The sequence below is a fragment of the Vanellus vanellus genome, assembly GCF_965231255.1.
Source record: "Vanellus vanellus genome assembly, chromosome: 6".
NCBI classification, from domain to species: Eukaryota; Metazoa; Chordata; class Aves; order Charadriiformes; family Charadriidae; genus Vanellus; species Vanellus vanellus.
In genome coordinates this window covers 28645493-28671578 of record NC_138911.1, presented here as the reverse complement: position 1 = coordinate 28671578, position 26086 = coordinate 28645493, and the positions used below count along the sequence as shown (strand labels likewise).

The window sequence follows — 26086 nt, the reverse complement described above, 5'->3', positions numbered from 1 at the left end:
CTCTCGCTGTAGCCTCTATATTTTCCCTTCTTCACCTAATGTGTAGTTGTCTCTTTGTCTATGCCGGACTGTGCCAGCGGGGGACTGATAATGTCCAGCAAGGGCTACAAAAATGATGATACCTTTTTTATTTTAAACAGAGTAGTTTAGGCTTTCGGGCTTGCCTGTTTTTTTGTGTTGGGTTTTTTGGTTTATGTTGTGGGGTTTTTTCCCTAGGCGGGAGAATATTCTAGTGCTTCTATAAGGAAAAATAAGTGCTCAAGATGGCAGCTGCAGGGGGGGTGGATTGGTCACCACTCTCCAAGCAACCCCTTGGAGCTGAATTCTGCCGTAGGGGCAGGCTCCCGGTCATGCAGAGCCCATTAAAAAGAGAGAAGGGCCTCCTGAGTTTCCATAGCCAAGGGCAGGGTTTGCCCTGCAGCGTACAAGCAGGCTGCTGGGGAGTGCGAGTCTTGGGATTTTCCCATCAGGCAGCAGCCCCGATGTTTGGTGAATTTGTAGATGAGGTAGACTGCAGTGTAGCCTAATGTACACTGGTGCTCTGGGAGGGCTCAGAGCTTTAGAGATTTGCTGCATTTAAACAAATTAACATAGTCATGGTAGCAAATGACTGTGATTTTTCCTAAAGATGAACAAACTGTGGGTCTAAGGGGGACCTGCTATTTCTCAGACACTTCACAATGCTGCTTTCCTAAATGAGGCCAGGGAGGATTTTTCTTGCTCAAACTGGCCTCAGTTCAGGCGCTGCTGAAAGGTCAGCCCTCCAATCCTTTTTTCAGATTTTTTTTTTTCTTGTCACAGTGAATAAGTCTTATCCCAGACAACTAGTAACACCTAAGAATGATGGTTTTTCTGCTTGTTACCCAGCACAGCTAAACTGGAAGTCAGCTCTGGGAGATCTGTATGTATCTCGTGTAGCGTTTGTGGAGTTCATCAGAACAAACCAGAATTGACGACATCTTTATGGAGGAAAAAAAGAAAAAAGGAAATCAATTGGTCCTAGTGTCAGAGCTGATCAGATGTACAAAGAAGGAAAGCATTGCCAGACAGTATCTGGGGCTGGATAATTCGCATCAAAATACTCCATGTGTCAGAATCAAATAGTCTCTGTGATAAGAAAATAATTTTCCCCCAGCTCAGAGGATATTGAGTACCAAGATTTTTACATCCTCTTAGAAACTTGAAAACAGCCCTTTGTCCCTATCAGTGCTGGTTGTTTATTTTTTTCCACTGGACAAACATTGATTTTTCTTCCTGCCAAACTCTGCATTTCTAATGGAGCTTGAAATTAACATGATTTTTTTGTGGTTGTTGTTGTTTACCTCCTTGTTTGCGCACCAACAACCTAAATGATGTTGGCACAGCTTGAGGAACGAGGTTTCTTAAAGTTTTAGTTGAGTGCAGCAGGGAAAGCACGATGCATCTTTTTCTCCAGGCACTACACAAGTAATGACTGCCACGTGCTATCAAGGGGTGGGTTTGTGTATCTGTGACACTGATTGAAAGGCTTGGGAAAGCTTGCATTTGTTTAATATATTTGGGATCCAGAGGGCATTCTTTATCATGCTCTTCTGGGGTGATGATTTCAGAGTACTGCACGTACAACTTTGAACTAGCAGGTGCTGCAGCATCCTGTAAGTCTGCTCCAGAGGTGGAGAACCTATTCCCGTGTTTTGGAGAAACCTTTTGTGAGGTCTGCAAATTAATCAGACGTATCTTGATTCAGAGAAAGTGGCAATTAAGCTGAGAGGAGAACAGTGTTCCTAAAACCTTCTTACATGTCGGAATCCACTGTCCCTCCTGACCTTACAAATTGGGATGCTGGAATTGGGGTGCTACCCTTGTACAAAGCCTTTGTCGATACAAGAATCCACTCTTGTCTGGCTAACTTTAGTAGTTTCAACTGCCTATAAATTACAGCATGCACCATGTACCGTAATTTGAAAATCTAAATGTCTGAAACTTTGCAGCTATCCTTTGGTCCCGGTGCCAGTTCCCCTTAATCCTATCAAATACACTTGGAAGAATCCTTGTAGTCAGAGTTAATGGTCTTATGATATGGCTGGATTTCCTTGCTGTAACTATGAATAGATAATAATAGCAACAGATTTCTCCTTTCCCTTGATGTTCACACAACAGGTTAAAAAGGAAAAGGAAAAAAAAAAAAAAAAAAAAAAAGGAAAGGAAATTTTAAAGCCCTGTAATTAGAAATAACTAAAGATAAGATACTCCTCAGTCCTCGCACTCAGGACCTTTTGGTAATGTGGGTGATTTGAGACAGCTTTTCACCTCTCCACGACAAGTAAGGCTATGATTAAATCCCAACTCTGCTCTCAGCAATTTGGATCCATATGGGCCTAGTCTCATTTTCTCAACCGTCTGCCAAGAATAAGATGTGATCTTTGGCAAGAGTTCGTGCTCCCTTGTGTTGAGAGCAGGAGATATACACCACAGTACCATTCTGTCTCAAACCTGACTGGCAAAGTGTCCTGAATATTAGGTCAGCAATTTTCCATCAAATTGCTATCAGTTATTGTTGATACAAAATGAAGGTCATTAATTAAGCAGAAAGGATTTGGGCAGTTCAGGGTCAAGACTTGAGCAGCTCTTATTCAGTAAGAGCCTGCTGTCAACGTCCTTGTTAGCTATTGCAGCTGGAAATTCTTTTAAAATTAATGTGTTAATGTACTGTTCTACTTAGGAAAATGACTGAGTGAGAATGTGACACTGTACATTTTGTATTTATTTTCACTCGCTGATTTACAAACTAAAATCTGTTCACTTTCCAACTCCAGCAATGATTTTTCTTTCTGCCAGAGGCATAGACTTCACCTGGGATCTGGGAAAATCAATCTATGGCATCTTTATCACCAGTGATGATGTACGGAGCAGACATAAGGCAGGACTCAAGGCACGTGTTCTAGAAGTGCAGAGCATCCTCGTTGGTGCTGCACTCCAGAATTCAGTCTCGTTCTCCTCTCTTGGCTCTGCGAGACCAAGAGTTGAAAATTCATGCACATTGGCCAAGTCAGTGGTTTAAAAGGTGAGGAGGGGCAAGGAGCAGAGATGGTGGATAAGGTCACCGCTTCGCAGCGCTGCCTTTTCTTGCTCATTCCCTTCAGTATTGTCAGCGTGAAGCCCCCGGGGGTGGGGTTGTGCACCAGGACGGCGTCGCTGTCATGTGGGAGAAAGCCAAGAGATTTGCACTTTAGGACAGAGAGATTGGAGGAACTCATCTGGGGGTAAGTCAGCAGTCTTCCGTCAGTGAGCTAAAGGTGTTAATGAACCAGCACCTTTGTTCAGTCAGGTTTATTGCAGGCCAGGGTTAGAAACTTTATTTCAAGGTCTTTTGCATCTTTTGGCTGTGATGCTGTGGGGCTTGACTCAGCAGCGTTCAGCGGCGTTCTCTGCACTGTGTTTTACTCCTATTCGTTTCTGCTCTTAAGATTGAAATGTCGTATTAGATTAAGAGCTCCGTAGATGTCAACAGTGTGAAAGGCTTCCCTTTCACTTTAGCAGGAGTAGGGACTGAGGTACTGCGTTGCTCAGGGCGTCTGATGGAGTTTTGCTAATAAGATCTGATTTCATGAGGTTTGCATCCTATTAAGGCAAGTAGAGATCAGGCCTGCGAGCATGATAGAAAAGTGCAAACACAATAGAAAAGCTCTTATGAATATTAATAGGCCCTGAAACAATACAAGGCGAAAATGGTGATGAGGTGGGAGGATAAGCAACTGCTATCTGGCGTAGCACAATGGCTTCCCTTTCACCTTGCTTCCCCCTCATCTCCCTGTGGCCTGTCATTCTCAAACCCTGATAGACTCGGGGAGGGGGTTCGGGAATCTGATAGCTTCCCTGAGCCAGTTTCAGCTCTGCGGCTCGCAGCCTCTGTGTAGGTACGAGTGCAACTGGAGTATCTGATCCCTACGCACCAGTCATCAATCTTCCCTAGCAGCCCTACCCAAGTGCAAGCCAAGATCAGCTCTCCAACTATCCAAAGAGTTGTTTTTAAAAATAGCTTGCCTTATCTTTAATAATCCCCTTCATGAGTGAGATATCATCCATGTCAATGATCTATATGCATCTCTAACCTCAGTATAAAGCATCAGCTGGTAAAGCTCCTATATTTCCCTGCGGTTCTGGGACTGGCTCACAGCCACGGCCATGACTACGGCTCCCTCCTCGTGGATTGCTTCCTCTGTTGTAGCTCAGCAAATCGCAGTTGTGTTTTGCACGATCTGTCCCATGATACACCAGCTTCGGTGCTTTCCACCAGGACTTTGACAGAGGAGTCAATTCATGCCTGCCCGTTATCTTCCATTGCAGTTTGCTCTTCTTACCTGCCTAGCAAAGAGTTGCCCTCCTTTGTGCATCTTTAGCTTTTGAAATGATACACAAACACAAACCATCCCAGCATCCCACAACAGACCTGCCCTTAGCCCCATTTTATGGACTGGGAAACAGGAGCAAAGGAAATGAACGTCAACAGGCAGGTTGGGCAAGTCGGCATTACATCTTCGGCTTCTGTGCGTGTGCTGCCGTGAGCGGCCCTTCGGCACGCTCTGCCCAGCCGCCACCGCCAGGGCAGGCACTCCTCTTTCTTCATGCAGCACATGCAAGTTGCCAGACCGCCGGGCTACAGGCATTCATGGCGTGTACTGGCCTTCCAATTTCTTCGCATTTCTTTTCTTACAATGCTCATCGCTCTACAGAAGTGTGTGAAAATCCCCAAGACATTGGTTATCTTTCTTTACACACATTTCTTTATCAATTGAATTATTTAGTAAAGAGGTATGTTCATATTTTATTGATATAATTTGAGGCATAATCTTACTCCTTTTCCCTTAGCACTTGTTGGAAGAAAACACCATTTCCTTCTGTGCTGCTTTGGTTTGTTTTCCTTTCATTCATCCCTGAACCTCTAGGCATTTTTTTGCTTTTTTTGTGGGAGGAAACTGAGTCACGGAGGTTAAATGATTTGCTGCCGTTCATAGAAGGGACCAGCAGTTGATGAGAAACAATATCTAGGTATCATGCTGGCTAGTCCGTGCCGGCCACACTGAAATGGTATCAGGCAACACATGGGCCAGTAGTGCTGTCCTTCCATTTGTTACCAAACTGCCCGTGGTAGAGCTTTTTTTCAGTAGGCCCTACCTAAAGTGATGTTTTCAATTGCTCGGTGATGCTTTCAGGGCTTGAATTAATTTTCTTGCTTCACTGCTTTCTTCCATCATCTCTGCTCTTACTTTTAGTTGCTTTCTGCCTCAGTTTCCAATCTGTTAACTGGGGCTGGCGGCATCCGCTCATTTCACAGCAAAGGTGGATGCATCAGAGCCTTGAAGGGTTCTGACACTGTGAGAACTGTAGACACCGATAAACCACGGTAGCCCTCTTCAGGAATACGGCTTTGTATTAATGGTCTGGAGAAAAGCTCCCTAGGAAAATGGGGCCCAGGCAGGTTTGACTGAAGCACCTGAAGCTTGGTAAAGAAGTGGGTAATGGTAACTTAATTAAACCGCCCTTCCCTTTCTTTTTTTCTGCTTTTTGGTAGAGAAGTGAGAAGCCAAGTCCCACTGCTGTGTGTGGTCGTCTCTGGCCCCTGGTTGATGAGAGAGGTGTTTTATGCTTGGCCTCTTCAGGGAAAGGCTGCTTGTTTGCATTGTATTTGTGGCATAATTACTAATGGTACAGATCATTTTTATTAGCCAACTTGTCTGCATTAAAATGATAGATTTTTTTGTATTATTAAGAACATCCAAGGGAGTCTCTGCAGCGGCAGGAGAAAGATGGTAATTTTTCGTTTAGCTTAAGAGCAGATGGTTACAGAAACATTCTATGTAAATAAATTAAGGAGAAGCCACCCTTGCTAATAGTTAAGTAAACAGGTTTGGAAACAGCCGGCTCAGGACCGGGCTTTTCTGTTCTCTTCCTTTCCCGCAAGAGCTTCGTTCTGCCCTTCGGCTTACAGCCCCATGTGGATAGGGTGTTAATCAAACCAATTTGGTTTTGGCCCAAAGTCATCTAAAACAACTTGAGTCCTGCTCAAGCAAGACTCTCACTCGCAGGCAGCTTTTGCGAGCACTAGAGAATATTTACCTAGCCTAAACATCTGGGCTGTAATCAATGTTATTGATAAGCATTTCCAAATGTCTTTTGTCATGGTAGCGAGGCAGTGAGCGATCTGAGGGAGGTATTACTAACGTTGTTGTATTTTATAGCTGCATTCTGCAGTCTCTGATGAGTGCTGTAGTCACAATGCCATGCTGCCCTCGAGAATTCAACTCAACAAAACAAGTAAATTAGAAATAGAGAAATGGGAGGTAATTAGGGGAGGAAAGTCAGATTCTGTAGCATAAGGGCTGCAAATGCCTCAGCTGTGGTAGCTGGAGAAGAAAGTAGTGCTTCTCTTCCTACTATACAAAAGCGAGCAAGAGATGTCAGAAAGAGGAGATTGTGAGAAGCCTACTCCTCAATAGCTTCACAAAAGGAAAAGCTGCAAGAGCCTTGAGGACAGAGAAAGTTTTGCGTGATCTTCTTCGAGTGGTTCTCTCCTGCCCACCTGAGTTACAACGGGAACGTGGAAAACAGTGTTGCAGGGGCCAATCCCCTCTTCCATCCTTGCAACCAGACCGACGCAAAAACATCACCTGGGGGATTGGCTTCTTCCCAAGGACTCTGGTCACACAGCCAGAATTCGGCATACTTGCAAGAGGGTTTGGAGTCTCAGGCAGTAGCAGAACATCATTTATGCCCCATGTCAGGAGGAGATCACGTGCAGATGAAGTGGTGGTTTTCTCAGTTGGTGGAGGCTGGAGCTGAAGGAGAAACCACTCCTCCTTCTAGTCTGGAACAGATACTTGCCTGGGATGACTCGAGCAGTTTCTAGATTCCACTGTAAATCTTCTATTGGGTGTGGATGCACAAAAAGGCATGACACAAAGCAGTTAGCATATTACTATTACTGATAACAATGCTTAGATATCATACAGCAAAAACTGATGACCAATCACCAAAATTATAGAAATGTAACAATTTTTAACATTACCAAAAAAAAAGACTATACACCTAAGGGCTGATAACAAGACTGTCTGGTGTAAGCTGAGACCTTATCAGGGGGTTGAGGGACAAGGAGGGTTAGAGTATGGTAGTGAATGAAAGAAATTAGTGTACCCTATCAATATACTGAAAACCAAATGCAATCCTAGGTTGTATAAGGCAAGCTGTCCCTTTCGGGAGGAGGTAGTGTACATGGCTTTGGTCAAGTCTCTGCACACAACCAAACACCCATGTGCAAAAAAACCTGCTATGAGACTGGCATATAGGTTGAGAGAAAGGTTTCTGGGATGGTGGGGGCAATGGAGAATCCATTGTATACACGAGGACCAGAAGTGTGTGGCTTGTTTAATCTAGCAAAACAGAGGCTGAGAGGAGATATGAATGCTCTCCATAAATACACCAGAGGAGTAAACACCAGGGAGGGAGAAGAGCAATTTAAACTAAAAGACAACATTGGCACAAGAGGAAATGTGTATAAATGGCCCATGAATAAATTTAGGCTGCAAATTAAGTTTCTAAGCAAAACCCCAGTAAGATTTTAGATATCCAAGTAAGAGACTAGGGCAAATACCCTAACTGTTTCTAAGATGGGATTTGGTTACTTCTATGAGAATTAAATAATGAGCTTAGCTGTGGTAAGCTATGGCACCTCCGCTATCTTACCTGACAGTGGAGGACTGAATATGATTATCCTGTGGTTTTATATTCGTATATGGGGGAAGATGAGCCTGAAAAACGCAGTCTCCATATTTGATATCTCCAGAGTCAGAGACATCGTATGTGGAGCCTGTGTGCTTCGCAGTAATTTCTGCTACTTAATTCTTCATAATTAGAAAGAGGTCCTAAGTAAATGGCCAGCCCCTCACAATTATGAACTTAAAGTAAAACCTGTATTTGCCTAATCACCTATGATAGGGTCCTAATTTATGCGAGCAGACTGTTTTCTCAAGGCCTAGGACTGCTTGAAAGTTTGGAAATGCTCAGATGTAGGTGTTAACAGCGCTAACGTCAAGACTAAAATTGTCGTGTGTGCACAGTGAAAATTTTCCAGCCAACCTTAACTACTGCTGATGTTTCACCACCCAAAGCCAGTGACAAGCCTGTTCTCAAGCAACATATATCTTCACTGCATCAGTGACTCCGGAAATTGAGAAGTGATCTGTGTGTGTTCTACCTTTCTCTTGTTTGATAGACTGATTTTTTCTCTCCTTTACTATAGCCTTTAAACCAAAGTCTGCGTGTCTCAAAGCTACTTTAGAAGTAGTAGTTTGCAGTGAAGAAAATTCTGTTGTTCACTAGAAGTAACCACACCATGAACTCTGTTGAACAGAATAAAATACGTAAGGTTTTGCTATATGCCATACACTTCAGTGGATGACAGAAGTATGGATTGAAGTGATGTTTATGCCAACAGTTTTGTCTACACAAACAACATTTCGTATACTACAGATTGAAGATTTTAACAGCTGCAGACAGGTAATGCCTTACATTTCTTCTCTAAACCTCCTTGTTAACAAGTCCTTATCCAAGTGTTATAGGCTAGGAATTAAGGTAGAAGGTTGTGGAGGAGGCGGAATGGAGTAAAATTTCAAAGCCTTTCAAAACTTCCTACTCTTTGGCTTTCTAGCCTGTAGGGCGGTTGGGGGTTAAGTGACTGAGCTCTGAATTTTCAGCCTTTTGCTGGCTGGATTTGCAAAACTGAAGGGCTTTTGCTTTGATTAACAGGATAATTAGAGTTGTATTGTAAGCATAAGTTTCACTGAACTTTGCAAGTACTTATTTCTTACCTTGACCTCAGAGGCTCACCACGATCCTTAATGCTGTGCAGGGCAGACCCAGGGTGTCTATTTAAAGACCTCCTGTGCACTTAACCAGTGCCTCTTTCCTGCCCTGCGTTAAGCTCCCTTTTGGCAATGATGCAATTTCATTGCTCCTGAGTGTTTTTTTTTCCAAGTTGCTGTCAGTCAGCTTAAAAAATTCTCACTGAGGTCATTAATGCAGTGAAGTCGTGTGAGCCCTGAGGGCCAGGGTCAGGAAGCCATGAGCCTCCATGGCACCAAGGGACAGAGAAGAGGAGACCAGCGGCATTACAATGGGGCTGCTTGGATGCCGCTCCCCCATGCTGACCTGATGCCAGTCCCATATCTTTGTCCTCCCATTCCCTCTGCTCCTCCTTTCACAGTAGAAATCAGTCCCACCAAGCGAGTCAAACTTGCAGTAAAGGCTTCATAGTTAAGCTGCTGACTCCAGAGAAAACCTGAAAACCTCATCAATCATTTTGCCTGTACGATATCTCTCAGTTGGCAAATTTTCTGCTGGCAGTATCCGCTGTCACTCATGGATCTTTTTGCAAAGTGCCCATTTGGTAGCTCCAGCCTATTCGCTAAACTTGAGAGAATTCAGTCTCTCGCATAAGGCATCTGTGCCGTTCTGAGTTTCCAAACTAAATGAATTACTTCATAAGTAACAAACTGAGCAACTGTGATCCTTGAACAGGAAAGGTGGGGGGCAGGAGGGCCTTGGACTTTGCTGGCTATGCAGGCTCAGACATGAAGTGGGGGATCTTTCAGGAAATTAAACAGGTGGCACAACATAGCTTGTTTAGCCTAAATCAACGTTAAGTCAATCAACATTGAATCAACACTGAATCTGCTTTTGCAGGTCCTGCATTGTAATTAAACATGAACTTACGATGCTGAACCTGAAAGTCTGCAACCCATGTTGAGATGTTAAAGTAGTGGACACCTTCTGAAGTTTGTGAGAATATGTGACATTTCATCCAAGTGGTTACTGCCATCCTGACCACTCAGAGAGAACTGAGCATCTTGAAAACTTACAGTGTTTTCTGAGATCAGGTTCAGTCTTTCTATCCAAATTTTAGTATTTCCAGACCTAGCCACTACTTTTCCATTTCCCACTCTTTATGGATGGAAAGTTTGGTGTTCCAGAATCTGTCATCTCAATGGAAGTTAATTCTCAGACAAGCTTCATTTTCCATGGAGACCCTCGATAGGTTGTGGGGCAGAGGAGGCAGGTGAAGGTAGAAGCGAGTGGACTCCAGTGTCGCCTGTGTCTGTGCAGCAGTTCAGTTGCTTTCCTGGCAATGAAGACCAGCTGGACTGAGTACCTAGAAGTGCTCTTCCATACACGCCAGCTCTGTCTCGGTGCACTGGCTCCTGAGAAGCTCTGGTATGCAGAATCCAACCGTCATCAGGGCTTGCCATAAGGATAAATTTGCAAGCAGACCGTTTTTGGCTCTGGCTGTAGCAGTCTCTGAAAAGAGTCCTTCTTTCTGTCTTTCCTCCACCTCCCTTTCAGAGACATGACCAATGTTTTCCACAAATGGAGAAGTTTACAGTTCCCCACACATCGCAGATCCCAGTCCCTGCCAGAAATTTTGTTTTAGTTGCCACAGCAACAACTTAACGAATTTTTAAAGCCCCTGCCGCTGGCCGTGCCTCTGCCCTGTTTGTGCTTCCTGTGCATTTCCCCAGCACCGCGCGAGGCTGCAGAGGCAGTGACTGAGAGCTCTAATAACCCCAGTAATGGATCCAATTATGGCCGTTAGTGCTTCTGTTGAGAATACATGAATAAGTAAATCTGTGCATAAGGATGAAGGAGTGTGTTTCTAAAGCTGCCTGAGCAGTCTCTGGGAGTGGTGGCCACGTCACTCTTGCCAAGCCCTGGTGGAGGACGGCAGCTGAGGACTCAGCAGCTGCTCAGCTCCCCTCTGGACCACGCAGGCCCACCGGCTCCCTGTGAGTTGTTATGTGGTCACTAGCTGGTGGCTGTTGACTTATAGGCACGGCCTCACACCACAAGCATTTGTTTGTGCTTGTTGCAGTTCCACTTCAGGAGCCTCTGTGGGGCAGCTGGGTGCTGGGGTGTCTGCTGACAGAGCTTCTCTGTTGATGGCAGCCACACACACAATAAATACTGCTCCACTTTCATTAGAAAGTGTCACCATGTCCACATGGTTATGAGGTTGTGGCTGGGAATGAACTGGGCAGGACAGAAAAAGCACTAGCAAACTTTTGCAGGAAATGTTCCGTCCTTTAAGTGCCGTTTCATCAGTGCAGGATGATCCTTGCATCCTCTTCACACCACCTGAAAACCTGTTGCTTCCTCTGTCACTGGATCTCCCTTCACCATCTACTGATAGCACAGAGGCATCCATCCTCACCTGGCTGTCACCCATGGTGACGCATGTTTGTTGTCTTCTATCATCCAGCAGTTGATCGGACGGGGATAGGTGCCCTCTTTTGTTCCCAATGGTTTCCTTCCTTGTCTGCCTTTTCCTAGCTGATGCATGGAGTGGTTGGAGAATAAATGTCTTTTGGACAGCATATGACAGATTTCAAAGAGGGGGTCCTGAATGTCAACTGTCCCAGTGCTGCTCCTCAGATGTCTGAAGGGAGCTGGAGGGGCAGGCACCTGAGCAGGAGAGGTTGGCTGCAGAAGACACTTTTCAGCAGGCAGTGCCCTGTTCCTTCCCCTGTTCCCTGCATACCTGCGGCAGCAGGAGTCGTCAGTCATACCCCAAGATTCATGCAGTGAGCTCATTGCACCTGAAGTTGTTCGTAGGCACCAACTGCTAATGTTGTGCATAACCAACCAGGGATCCTTACACTTGTTCTAGCCACTCTTCCCTTCCCATGTCATTGTCTATTTGTCCCAGAGCCCCACGACTGCACGGCTGCACTGCCTGGGTTTATTTTTCTGGTGCTCTCATAGCGTTTCTGTATGGATTGAGACCGAGTGTCTGCCCAAGACCGTGGTGGTAATTCCCCAAAATCCAATTTCTGTGCTTTATGGAGTAGGGGTTGGTGAATCTCTTGGGAAGATTATGTACTATAAGATACCTAGTGGCCCTTGTGAGCCTGTGAGCGCAAGACCAATGGTCTCCCATTAATGTTCAGAGGACAATAAAAATCTGTGAAAGGGAAGCGGCATTAGCTTTTTCTGAATTGAAACTACTATTTTCTGATGAGTTGTTGGAGGGCTGCTTTACAAATGAGCCTGTGAGGAGAAGGCTGGGAAAGGCTGACAATACGTCTGTTACTGGATGTAGATGTCCTCTTGAAACCTGAGATTCATTTCTACGCACTGCACTCTCGGTCTGCGTAGCCTTTCTTTCTGAAGTGAGGTCTCGTTTTCCTGTCCCAACAGGAGTTTGCAGTATTGGCCTGCTCTAGTTAACTGCTGGGAATCTGAAATACTGGGGTAGGAATTTGTTTGGAAAAGGTCTGGGAAGCGGTTTCCGGCGAGCAAGCCCGTTTTACATATAGATCGGCCCACGTGATCCAGGTTCCAAGAAAAGTTTAAAGTACTCTGCAAAATAAGATGTTCTTTATCATCCCCCAGACATCAGGGGAGGCTGAGAAGAGAGTTAAAGGAAGGCTTGTCTCCTCCCTGCTCAGCTGATACCTCCAGGAAAAAGGAGTGATTCTTTTCCCCCTCACCTTGCCTCACCTAGCTGTGTCACAGGAGAGTTCACTTCTGTTATGCATCATTAATCTGAGTTTCTAAGAGCAGTAAAAGGCTGAACTTGGTCGACAGAGAAGTTAACAGCCGGTTTGCTGGAGTTCTAACGGTTGATCACTTAGCCTTGGTTATTAACTGCAGGCAAGGACCAGTTTCTGGGAGATAATTGGGGTCATAAACAATAGCTGTGTAATGGAGACTTGTGCCTTAGGAGAAGGACTAAACATATTCAGCTGCAAGAAACTGCCTTTGGACGGCATCCAGGTGCTGCCATCAGCCAGCTAGAGTTCAGGCAGCCAAGTTGTTGCTGTAGGGGGAGGGAGGTCTTTAGTGCTCAGTGGGCAGCATCTACGTGCGCTCAGGATGGCCCCTAGCTGGAAAGGTGCTTGAACGCAGCTGCAGGAGGCTTGATAAAACTTCTTAAACAGAAACCTGGAAGGTGCGGGTCGGAGGCCACGTGTCCAGAAACAGGGCTCAGCGTTTAGGAATGGTAAGTTCTGCAGCCTGGGCTGGGGTTGGTGGTGTCAGCTGGATGTTCCAAGTTGAAGGCCATCTGAGGGTTGAAGCGGCCCCTGTAGGTTGTTTCTGGCTGAACGGTGAACAGGACTGCAAATGTCCTGCTGCCGCAGTTTTCGCTTGACCAGATGCGTGCTTGTGCACAGCAGGCATGAAATGTGGGGGGGGGTCTCCTAGGCCATTTGGGCTCTGCTGCAGCATTGTTGGAAAATTAAGATTTCTCTCCCTGGATTTTCTTAATACAGAGTTGGTTTGTTGCTAGAAAAAAAAAAGTCCAGAAAAGCACCATTAAGTGCTAGGAGGGTATTTAAACAGAAAGAATTTTTGTTTGTTCTTTCTAAAATAAAACCCAGTTTCTGACTACTGAGCCCATTAAGAAACCCTCCTGGGGACACAATGTACACAGGGGTTCTCCAGGCCGTGGCAAGATGTTTTCTTTCAGTGGAGGGCCTGTTGGGACTGGAAGATAGCTTGATGGGATTTCTGATGTGGCTTCAGCCTCTGATTAGATTCCTGTCACTCCAGTCATTCCCTGTATGCATCTGATTGGAAACAAAGGGAGGAAAATATAGGTGCAAATGAGTTTTTGTAATGGTTGCACTAGCTGAGCTAGAGTGTGGCATGTTGGGAGCTGGAGTTTCTGAAGGTTTTATCCTGCTGAGGATGAGGGTAGCACGTGCATGCATGTGGACCACAAGCTGAGCTGGGCACCCTGATGTGAACGCTGGAAAGGTACCTGACGCACAGATCCTGCAGCTCTGTACTGTGGTACTTGAAAGCATCCTTGGATACTCCCTCATTTTTAAAGAAATCAATCGTTCTGCCCTGTTGCTTCCCATGTGTACAGAACCGCAGAAGAAAATTTAAGGGGAATCCGTGGAGGAGGGTACTGTTGCCTTTCATTTCCCGATAGCAAAAGCATGACAGCATTGCCAGGCTGGGCTACGTTACAGAATCAAGACAGTAAATGTTGTCTTAACGTGGAGACCTGAAAGGCTGCTGTAGGTGTACAGCTGAATTTTTCCATTGAGCCCTTTTCTCTGACAGCAAAGTCTGGCTTTGCTTGGCTTTGATTCAAAACAGGTAGGTACCGGAGAAAGGCAGTGATCCCGGAGGGGTCTCGGGTTCTCCAGGCTTTCAGCTTTACCCAGCTCATGGCTATCCCAGTCAGGCATATGGGAGGATTTTCAGCAGTTGGTAAAATGAATGAGAGCAGAAGTATTAGCAGTATTTCTGATACTGGTCTTGCATGAAATCCCTGATGGGAACTGGCTTCACCAGGCTGAAGGGATGTCTTGACTTAGGAAATGTCCTGCGGAAACTGGTGGGAGGTTGTTTGGCGTCCCCCCTCCTGGTGCCACAGAGATACACTGCAGGCTAGAAACTGCTCAGGGGAACTAGAAACACAGCAGGGAGGGAATCAGGCTCTCTGCGTGCATGCACTACAATTCTGCTACTTTATGGTCAACCGGTCTTCTCCAGGAAGTAACAGGGGATACCCGGAGCTAGAGTCAAGACTGACTCAGGAGAAAGCCAAGACATGACAGGGGATCCTCCCTTTCAGATGAAGCGAAGCCTGTTTATCACTGCTTGGCAGTGGGAGAAAGCAAATTTAGATAGACCTCCAAGAGAGGCTGAGAGTGTAAGGACTGAGCTGGTGGCTGCGCCGAGGAGGTGGGCGGGATTCTCTTATTCCAGATATTCCTCCAACTATAAGAAGCACAAATCTCCAAGGGAGGCCTAGATATCCCAGCGTCTCTGAGAGCCAAACTAGACCCTGGCTCCACGGCAGTTCTGCCATGGCATCAAAGAAGAAGTCCAATTTACCTGCAGCACCAGGCAGAGCCCTTCAGTAGTCACCGGGAAGCCAAGTGTGTGTGTGATCCCTGCTGTGCCGTATTGAAATCTGCCCTGGAAAGAGCAAGAACATGAATATGGAAGGAAGCAAAGGGAACTGTCACAATTGTGGCTTCACGTTCCTAAGCAGCAGCTCTTTGTCTGTGCCGCACAGAGGAGGAGGTTTGATGTCTCCTTGGGCAGTGTTAGTGCTGACTCTAATATATGCACTCAGGGCAGAGCTTTCCAGGTGGCAGGCTCACCTGGAAAACAAGGGGTAGGACTGGCTGGCTCACTTCAGAGCGACAGAGGCGAGGGGACACGCGAGAGGTTTGGACGTAGAGCTAGGGTGTGATTTTTGCACTGGACTAGATCTAATCATCTGAGGCACTGATGGGTCCTGTCCTTCCCCAGTCAGGCTGGCTGTGGAGAAGGGATGCTCTTGCCCGTTCATCTGCTCCCAGAGGCAGCATAGCTGCCCACTCATGACTGCAGTGCTCTCCCCTTGATAGCTGAGATGGGGAACGAGTTTTTGAGACTATGCCATCGAACACCTACTACCAGCAGAATAAAAAAGGCTCTATCCTGCCCATTGCTGGCATGCTGAAGCATGAGCAGGCAAGCATATTCGTACCTCCCCAGTAAATCCTCAGCTCGGCTGCTTCTGTAGCACACAGCTTTTTAGTTTAACTGCCTTGTTATCCTTTGGATGAACAGAAAGACTCCTGGATAGCCTTTGGGATGAATGGGTCATTTCTCTGAGTCAAAAAATCTTCACTCGGACCTTAGGTCAGTTAAAATTTGTGGCTTTGCTTTTTGAGCTGCCGTCCATTTTTTCTTCAGTTCCTCCGCGTGCCTTGGAGAGGGGTGGGGAGAGCATAATCGGAATAAATGGGGAATTTCTGGATTTCTCACTGGTGCTAGCCATCCTGCTGGAAAGCATCAGCATCCATTGCTCAGCTGCTCCAGGGGTGGGAAGAGGAAATGCCTGAACCTGGGTCCTCCCCTATTAGCAAGGCAGGGTACGTTCCCAGCTTTATTGGGAGTGGTTTTGGACAAATTCTCAGCTATCTCAGCTGTAAAATGCTTGAGTGACAATCATGTGTTTCTAAAAGGTAGAGAGATTAAGCCTTTAATAATAAAGTGGCAGAGTACACAAAATACTTATGACAGTTGATGAATGAGCAGAGCAGACTTTTGATGTCTGATCTTGGCAGCTTGGAACACCTTCCTGCTGGTTAGATGTGACTGTCTTTCACTCCTATGCCCCTTCCCAAACTGCTGCTGGGACCAAACTTCAACGACTTTTTGATGAATTGTGAGTTAGCAGTATTGCCCTGGGAAGGACTTCTAGCCTCACTGGACAGAGGAGGCTTAGCTGAGTCTGCCTTTGTTTAAAATCCACTGGCTAGCACCAGTGCATGGAAGAAAAGTCGTTCCTTACATAAGCTTGGATTATGTTATTTACTCTCTGTTGTTTGTAAGGGCCTCATAGAACCGTGAAAATGACCTTTATTTCTCTATGGATTTTGTCCTTTCTCATTTTACAAATATTGATTATTTTTTTTCTCCCGTGTCTTCATCAGACCTGAATTAACAAGGCTGTTTAACAAGAGCCTCTGACTCATTTGGGGTCTTTTTGTGCCAGGTACTATCACAAGCAGCTGAAAGCAGCTCAGTGAAGGATGTGCAACCACTGTTACAGAATTAACAGAGGAGGTGATGTGCCCTGACAAGAGCTGAGCTAGCATGGGTCAAAGAGCAGGCTTAAAAAGATGGTCTCTTCAGCCTGGGCACAAATGCAAGGAGGGGTTGTTTGTAACAAATAAAATTTTATGTCTGAAAGCTCTCCTACTCAGACCATTAAAGCTTGAGGCCACTGAAAATCGTTCAGTCTACTTGATTATTCCAGTTCCACCCACAGATCCCCAAGTGAGACCAAGAGCCCATATTTGCAGCAAGAGGTGATTCCAGTCCTCGTGATCCAGAATCTCAGTGTCACAGTGGTGAGAGTCCAGTAGGAAAAGGAGACACTGGTGCAGCTTTATATGCTTTTTCTTGCCAGGCTTTTAAGCAAGGCTCTTGACTGACTGAAGAGCTTGTCGGTGGAGCAGAGAGTGGAAATTGAAGGCAGACGGGGACATAAAGTTCAAACAAACTAAGTCTGATGGCCACTTTTGATGCTTTTAACACAAATGAGAGGGAAGGTATAACCCAGCTGATAGCTGGCGCTTGCTCTTCATACCTGCCGTAATGCCATTGTGGTTTCTCGCACAGGACCCAGAGGTTGGCGTGGGTGGGGAGGAAGCAGCCACTGCGCACAGTTTTCTGGGGCAAGCTGAAATCTCACGCCTTTCGCGATCATCTCTCCACTCTGTCAGTGGCCTTGAGACATCCTATAGGTGTTTTTGCGACCTGTCTGGCCAGTAGCAAAAGCCTGACCTTTGGTGTATATTCCACATGGAGAAAACGAGATGTCACAATGGAGATAGAAATGATATGTCCAGATTTCTTTCTTCTTAAGCGGGCGATGCCACTTGTAACTTTGGTCTAGGACTCTGCTGCAGGCTCATCTTTCTTACAACCTATACACTGTGGTGGGAGATGACATTTGCTTCGAATGAGACAAGGGTGTCCTTAAGTCAGCTGTTGTACAAGCCTCTAAAAAGGGTGGATCCTCATCCTTAAGCACTCATGATCTATATCAGAGGGTGGCAAGTCCTTTTGAGGACTTGGTCCCAGTGTGCACTTTTTTCCCTCTGAGATGAGAGGTTAAGTGTGCCAGCGGGAGCTGGGAGATTGTCTCTAAGAAGCACCATGAGGCCAGTTGGTTAGTGCTCATTAGCGTCCCTTCCGCAAAGGGTGGACTCCTGCCTTCCTCAGCTTGCTGGGCTGGGCAGAGCTGGGACTTCTGCCAGCTCACCTTGCTGCAGGCCTCATGGGATCCCCAGCATGCTCTCTGGGTAGTCACACCACCCATGGCTAAAGCAGGCCAGTAAGGTGAAGAGGAAGCAAAGGACATGTAGCTGTTACCCAACAGGTCAGCAGTAAAGCTGAGAACAGAGCTGGGTCTCCAGCCCACGACCCTATCCACGTCCTTTTTAGTAGACAATGCTTTCTGTCCTGCAACTCACTTGCATTTTTCTAGAGCAGGAGGAGCGTTACCTCTGGGCTGTGGGCTGTCTTGGTCTTCAGCATCATTAGAGACCATGTCTATGCCACTTGCGTAGCTGAAGTCTTGTAAACCTCGAGGGGAAATAGGGAATTAAGAATCAAAAGGGTCCCAGGGAGTCCTGGTTGAAGGGAGACTCTGGCTATTCCTTACAGGCTGTTACAGCTATATAAAAGAGGGATTTCTGGATCAAGAAAACGGTCATCTTCTGCAGGAGGGCAAAGCAAAAGAACTACTAATTGTTTTCAAGAATAAGAAACCCATCTCAGGGCAGATCTTGGCTCTGGTATTGAAAGCACGTGGGAAGTGAGAGGTCAAGTTTATATTCCTCCTGCAATTAATATATCTTCTTGCAAAGTGAAACAGTCCAACAAAAAGAGTGAAAAAGGCTGCTGCTGCCTGGACCAATTGGGGGGGGTGAGGGGTGAGGCTGGGGAATGTCCTTGGGCTGACTCAAGGCTGGTGAAACGTTTTAAGCATCGGGTTGTTAGCTGCACTGAGGCCAATCTCCCTGAATTCTCTTTTCAATGGAAGTTTCAACAATACCACCGTGTCTTTACAAACAATTTCTGGTTTTGTGACACGATGCTTCTCAACAAGAACAGTCAGAAAACTCCCGACCAACTTTAAGCCTCACACTTCCAGAGTCCGAGATTTGGCTGCTTCTCCCCGAAGGCTCAGCCGAGGAAAACAAGCCACTCCATATCACTGTTCGTTTACCCTCCTGAACCCTGTCTCTCAGTGCTTCAAGGTAGATGCTTCAGCAGTTAATAACTGCTCCTGGGGCATGTGCAAGGAACAATTAAAGCTCATTGTGCCAGTAAAGAGCCCTGGGGTGAGCCAGGCTGCCCTTGTTTTGCTGCGTGCAGCAGCTTCCCGAGCAGTCCTGTTGCAGAGGCAGGCGAGTATGTCTTGCTGATTGCAGAGCTAATGTTTAGAACTCAAAGGCTAAACTCAATGTGTCATTTCTAGGCTTTTTGCTGGTGGCAACCGTCTTGGTTTGTAGCATTGAGAGCCTGGGCAGAGCAGGGCTGGGGAGAGCACAGCTGCTGAGCCTGGGAAGCCATTTCTGACCAGCTGCAGCATGGGACTGCTGGCAGGAGTGAAGCAGGAACGTTTAAAGAACAAACGCTTTGTAGTGCTCCCTTTAACACTGCCTGTGACACTGGAGGATCTAGATCTTTGATGCTAAAATGACAGAAAGGACATGACTGGCAGTTCCTTCATCTAAGATGTAAATGTTCACTACAGCTGTGCTCCACAAGGGTCAGCTAAGCCTTGTCGAGCTGCATGCAGGAGATTTGGAAGAAGGTGGTGTTGGCCAATTCCCTGGAGAAGGTCCCTGCTAGAACCTGTACAGCGAGATTTCATTTGTGCCCAGGGGTCAGAGTGGTCTCTACCTGCTTCAGCTGCTTGTGCTAGAAGAGGAGCGTATCACCCAAACGGAACATCTCAGCTACAGGATAAACTTGTGTGGCTCCACAACAGCAGGCTGGCGTGTGAAGGGAGGGGGCAAGCTTTTCTCTTGCCTTTGTGACTTGTCTGGAAACTGGAAACCTCTCCGGAGATAAATTGGAAGTTGTCATTGGTGTCTCTACTGAGAATGTCAACAGGAATCTGTCAGCACCAGTCATGACGATACAAACACAATTTCCCCATTTAAAGCACCGCACCAACTGTACCTAATTAACCTTCATGACAGCACAGCAATACAAGGAAATAGGGATCATTAACTTCAGCTTCGCTTTACAGAAGGGGAAGAGAAGCAGCAGTGCCAGCCCCATGCGTTTCAAATTGAGGTAGGCTCAGAAAAATCACAAGGTTAAAAATAACAATAATCCATTTGGGGTTCTCAGAGCCTTAAGAGTGCACTTGAATCAAACTTTCAGCTTTTTCTCCAAGAAACATCAGGACTGGAAACTTCTCTCCCATACATGCTTTTTTATGACTCAATAACCGAGGCTTTTAGAAAATCACACATTCTCAATCACAGTGGTGCAGAGGCAATGAAGGTCAGAGTGATTTGCTCAGTGTTGCTTACAAATCAGCTGGGCAAAGCTGGGACTAGACTGTGTGAGTAGCTGACCCTCCACCCCTTCCTTGTTCCTCCAGACCAAACATTTTTCTAGGTAGAGGAACCTGCCTAATTCCACCAGTGGTCACTTAATAGCTGCCAGAGGCATAATTCAGACTTGAACTAGTGACCTCATCCCTTCCTCTCACTGCTGAGGGACAGACAGACTGATGACATTGACTGTTTACAATTTGGTCCCTGAGCCAGCCCAGCTCCTTCGCCTGGGGCCCAGCAGGGATGGAAGTGTCCTGAAGATGCAAAACCATTTGTGCTGCTCCCTAACACTGCTTTCCTGGCTTGGGGCTGTTTTTATAAGTTAGTAGGAAAGAGCAACTTGTCCAAGTCCTTCTTAAAGTAAAGAGTTCTCCGTGCCTGTCGTATCGACTGCCGGCAGGGGCCAAGGGGAAGAACGACGCCTGTGCCATTTGCAGTGGGCACCAGGGCCGCCTATCATTTTCTCTCCCCAAAGAAATGCAATGCAAAGCCCTGAAGAGTCGCCATGGAAGCTTTGAGAGTTGTATCTGTTATTACTGGCAAACTGGTCTCACTTCTTCCCTGAGTCATAGATGCTGTTGGAGGAGAAGACCTGGTTTTGTCTGGAGCCCCAGCAGGCAGGACCCCTGCTCGGGAGGGAAGCCAGTGGGGACTGCGGAGGGCTGTGGCCGAGAAGGAGAGCCTCTTGTGTGGGGTGCCGACCCCAGCCCAGAGAGCCGGCATTCAAACAGGAGTGCGTTTTAGTCATCTTTCTTTCTCCTCCTTCTGTTTTAAGCTGACATGGGGTGAAGTGAAGCTGATGGGACCCTTGAAAAGGCCGGGTCATTGATGGAAAGGAAAAAGGGCTTGGCGGATGGCGAAGAGCTTTCATGAGCAGCATGGGCTGCAGTGGGCTTCAGGGAACAGAATTGTTCCCCTGCTCGGGCTGTGTGTCTGTCTCTCTGATTATTTTGTGTATTTCATCTCTGCTGTCTGTCTCGCCCTTAATCTGGGCTCCTCTGTGCCAACAAAATGCTTAGCTCACTCCATTGTCTGTGAGACTAATTTGCACTGTAAATCCGATGCTTATCTTACATGACAGCTTACTGTGGGGTTTATTGCAGTCCTGAAGACAAACTAACCAGGGATGGCTAGAAAGCTTTTGACACATCATCTGGAGTACAGAACAAATACGACCTGTTTCAGCTTGCTACCAGGTTAGGATGTGGCCCCTTGTGGTTGGAGTCACAAGGTATTTCTTTCTCTTTTCAGACCTATTCAAACCTGAATTTGTTTGTTTGTTTGTTTGTTTGTTTGTTTTTATGGTACAGCTTCTGTTCTGTGTTGGAGCTATTGGAATGCTTCTGGAACAGTCTCCCAGCCTCCTAGGGACAGGTCCTTCATCCCTCTTCCCTGCTACCTATGGAGTTTTAACAACCATGAGAGTGGCTGCAGACCAGGTGCAGGCAGTGTGCGAGTGCTGGTGCTCCAGTGTGCTGCAGCTTCATTGTCTCTGCCTACCTTAATCAGAAAGAACCTTTGTCCTTGATCTTCTTCATTAGTATTTCCTGACACTTTCTCCAGTATATTTTAGCTCTTTGCTGGCAGAGTAACATCCCCCCTCAGTCTCATCTGCAATTGCCTCCTTCCCTCTGGTCCCTGGGCTACCCACCTGCAGGCATCCAACTATCGTCTAAGAGATTTTCTCACTAGTGGTGTTCAGATAGCTGGGCAGCTCCAGCAGCCTCAGCAAAATTGAAATGTGGGCAGAAGCCTAAATCTCGCTACAGAAGGGTGCCAGGTAGCCTTAGACACAGGTTTACCTGGGGAGAGCCAGGAAGGTTATTGTTGTATTGATACAGCTCTTGGTTCTGCAGCTGAACACACCGGTAGGCATTTAATGCCCAAAGCTTCTGCACTGCAGTCCTCTGATGGGATGCAAAGGATCCTCCTTCCCCAGACAGGGGAGCAGGAACACAAGACCTGCCATCCTCTGAGGATGCAGTCCGTTTGGAGGACCAGTCTGATTTTCGCCGAGTAGAATCCTGCTTTAAACTCTCATGAATTTCTGGATCCCTCTGTTCTTCCCTCCCTCAGTCTGAAGACAAAACATGCAAATGGCTGTGCAGGATAAGCTGTGTGCAGCAGGTGGGAGGCTGGCAACTGAACTGGAAATGGAGCCAAGGGGTCTCAGTAGCATTGAGGGAGAAGTGGAAAAGACAACCAAACGCCGTAGAGAAATTGTTGGGGAATAGCAAGCAATATGTCATATACCAGGTAGAACTGTAGCTGCTTAGACTACACCAGAAATTCTGTACCAGCCCCTCTCAAACTCCATTTTGCTTCCCAGATTATCAGACAGGTGTGTAGCCTAAGGCTTATTCCAAGTCATCAGAGCTGGTGAACACCAAACTCCTCACAGGCACTGTCCTGAGACCTGCCCAAGGGAGAGGTCTGTACAGCCTGTGTCAAGGTCAGGGAAAAACCTACAACTCCACTAAGACTCCAAAGTCTGCAGAATTTTAGAAGAATCCAGCAGAAAAATAACTAGGAAAGGATCATTGCACCACCTAACTCAGACTCATGCCTTGTCTAGGTTAGGCTACTGTACGCAGCCTCCTCTGAAGACGCCCTCTTCTCTTCCCAGGCTAGAAACAGAGCCAGAGGAATCAAATCTCCTAACTTAAACTCCTATGTCAAGTGCCTAAAAGTTAGCAATTTAAATCTGAAGACATACCAATTTGTTTCCTAAGAGGCATGGAAAACCCTCCTTTCCCATGGATGACAGTGCAATGCGAGAGTCCCTGATGGGAATGACCGGCCTCCCCGTCCGCCCGAGTGCTTGTAGCACAGGCAGCAGCTCTGATCCGTTTGGCAAGGTCAGGTTGTCCCTTCAGCCGTGTGCATCCAGCGCCCCGGGGCAGCTGGTGTTCCCAAGGATAAAATCCGTACCCTGCTGCTGCTGATGAGTGTTTTCTGTCAGACTGCTGGTGGGTTTGTTTAAAAAAAAAGAAAAGAAAAAGGCGTGTTTGTCAAGCAGCACTTAGAGACCCTACTGTGTTGCATGGCACACAGACAACGGGAAGATGGTCTCTTCTCCGAAGGATTCACAGCATAGCTTGGGAGAAGTACACTGAAGAGCAGATGTGGTGAAGACACGGCGTGAGACAAGTTAGTAGTAGTAAGAGGAAGATGTTTGCTTAGACTCACGAAGTCTGACATCTCCATCAACCAGGGTGTGCAGCGTGCGAACTTGACAAGCGGCTGGGCCAGGCTCCCGGCACTCCCAAGGTCTTTGCTTGCTGGCAAAGGAAATCCAGAGCCTACATCAGTGTTGGCCTTAATCTGCCCGGGAATGGAAGTGGGTGGAGATGTCAAAGGGGAGGTTCCAGGTGGAGTTTTCTGCTACCTGCAATGTTATTAACAACTGAGGAAAGCAGTTGCTGCCTGGCTGGATAAACAAGGGGGCTTTCCCCTGCTCGAGGAGCAGGGAGCTTTAGAGACGAGGGGTGGGGGGACCTGAGAGTGTTGGAGAGTGCAGTGGACAGGCTGGGATTTCAAAAGAGAAAGTGTGTTCAGCCAGCAGCTCCCACCTACCTCCCATCAGCTGTATTAAGCTTGTCCGCCTGCTTAGGTTAGCGGTGAGTCCATTTCTGCAGCCCAGTCTGGGCGGACGGCTGAACTGGGATGCCGCAGCTGTGGTGTCTCCCTGTCCCCGCGCCCGTGCCGGGGGGACGGGTGCGCAGAGAGCTGTGCCGTGCAGGTTGGCTCCTTTCTCACTGCTGGCGCAGCCTCTGCAGTGCTCTGCTCTGAGGCAGCGGCCGGTGCTGACATGGCCCTTGTCCTGGGCTCTCTGCAGACGCATGACTGCATCATGTTTTTACGCAGGCTTTCACAAAGCCACTTCCATCCCTGTCATTTCCCCACTCCTCAGGAAATGGGGTGTGCATTTAGCAGGGGGCTAAAGCGCTCCTGCTGCATCAGCCTGTGCATCCTCTCCTCTGAGCAGGTAATGGGTTAGAAGGGCGGCTGCTGCTGCTGCTCCAGGGATCCTGTATTCCCTGCTGGCGCTTGCGCTTTTTTTTTCCTGCCAGGATTGCTTTATTGTATTTTTGCAGTTATTAGTAACTCGTCTCGTGGACAGAACTGGCAGTGAATCAGAAGTCAGAGTATCCAAAATATCTCGCCCCGCAAAAAGAGCTGCTCCTCCTTTGCTGCCTGCGTGCAGCATTGTTAGCTGACGCAAAGGCAGAGGCTTGCGTGGAGGCTGGCAGGAGAGCTGTCAGGGTTGAATCCCGTGAGTAGCAGCTGAGTCAACCCTCTCCCGAGAAGTGGCGAGCTGTGAATGTTACGTCTGCAGTGCTGTGGGCAGGTGCGATGGCAGCTTGGGTGGGTATATCACGCTGGCCTTGATCCAGTTGGCACAGGTAAACCAGCAGTGACATAGTGTAGCAACTTAAGCACTGTCTTAACACTATTAAATACATAGCTGAGGTCTCTAGAGGGCTCGTACAACCTGAGGTGACGTCCGTGTCACTGTATCTTTACTGCAGTTTGCTATCTGTGCTAGCTCAATTACAGTTCTCGCAGACAGGTCTGTGCTGTGCCTGGGTCCCGCATCTGACATTAGCGCAGACCTGCCTCCAAACAGATGCTTCTGAGGACGTGCAGGCCACGCAGACATCAGCTGTTGCTGTCTGCAGTTTGTGCCTCCTACGCTGGCATTAGTCTTTGTGGTTTACTGGCCAACATACAGGGGAGGAGAATTACATCTCTTGTTAGTGGGATTTGCTTTGCATCGCAGCGCTGAGGATTGCGAGTTTGGGGCTGTAACTGAGCCCCCTTCTTCCCTTCTCTGTCACATGGGCCATTCTGCTCCCACTCCCTACTCTCCCAAAATCCTCTCTCGCCATGCTGTAGACCTGGGATCACCCTGGTTCCTCCTTCAGGCACCGAGAGGTCTGGGGCTGCAAGGCACTGGGCATACGGGAGCGTGCGCCATGGTGGACAGCCTTCCTGGGCTGGAGGAGGTGCCCAGGGAGAAGGTCTTCAGCACGGATGCTTCTGACTTTACCTTTCTCTCTCTCCCCACAGATGCCAGCAAGGACCATCCGCAGCAGCAGGCAGGGGTGATCTGGAGAGTGACAGGCGGCCTGTTCAGTATCACCCGGGGAGCCGTCGGGGCCACGTTGGGAGGAGTTGCCTGGGTGGGCAGCAAGAGCCTGGAGCTCACCAAAACAGCTGTGACCAGCGTCCCCGCTGCTGGCGTCGGACTGGTGAAGGGCAGCGTCTCGGCAGTGACCGGTGGCGTTGGAGCCGTGGGCAGTGCAGTCGCCAGCAAAGTCCCTTTCACCACAAAAAAGAAGGACAAGGCTGACTAATCCCTGTTGCAGCTCCCTCCGAAAAGATCAACCTACCCATACTCTCTCCCTTACACAGCACCTCTTTGAATTGGAACCAGCCGCTTCAGGGAGGGTCAAGCACCGGAGCAGACTCCAGCTGCAGCCTGCTCAGCACCGCCTGCCTGGCTCAAGAGTTCACAGAGCCGCTGTCAATGCCTTTCACTCCCATCACCTACTGGGAACCATCTCTATTCCGAGGGCTTTAAAGGCACTGTTGTCTCTGTCTTGCAGTTTCCTTCCTCCCTTCTTGTTCTTGTAAGCACAGCAGGGTGGGAGACAGTGTTAGGCTCCATCTTCCTGGAGGTGGGGGGAGTAAGAGGGGAGGGGGAGGAACTATGCCTTGCTTGAAGTGTGGGTTACCTAGTCAAATTCAACTTCAGCTTGGAAGACAGTCTCTGAAACACCCCTTCCCTTGGCTCTGGGAGGTGTGCTTGGGGGGTCTGCCTTGGGGAGAACTGTAGAAGAAAGTCCCATTGACATAAAGGAGAGATACTGTGAAGAGGGGGAAGCCTCCCTCCTGCCCTGCACCTCTTACCTTTTCTTTGCAGCGCCCATCCTACAAGCTGCTCCCAA

General features: G+C 47.5%; 1 protein-coding gene across 1 annotated transcript in view; it reads left to right on the top strand.

The window, feature by feature from the left end:
* LOC309673711 (transmembrane protein 263-like) overlaps window positions 1-25536 on the top strand; it is a 207455-nt gene extending 181919 nt beyond the window's left edge. The window contains exon 3 of the mRNA XM_082485566.1: window positions 25206-25536. Coding sequence (XP_082341692.1) covers window positions 25206-25492 — 287 coding nt within the window. The 3' untranslated portion in view covers window positions 25493-25536. The remainder of the gene's footprint in view (window positions 1-25205) is intronic.
* Window positions 25537-26086: the final 550 nt, after the last annotated feature.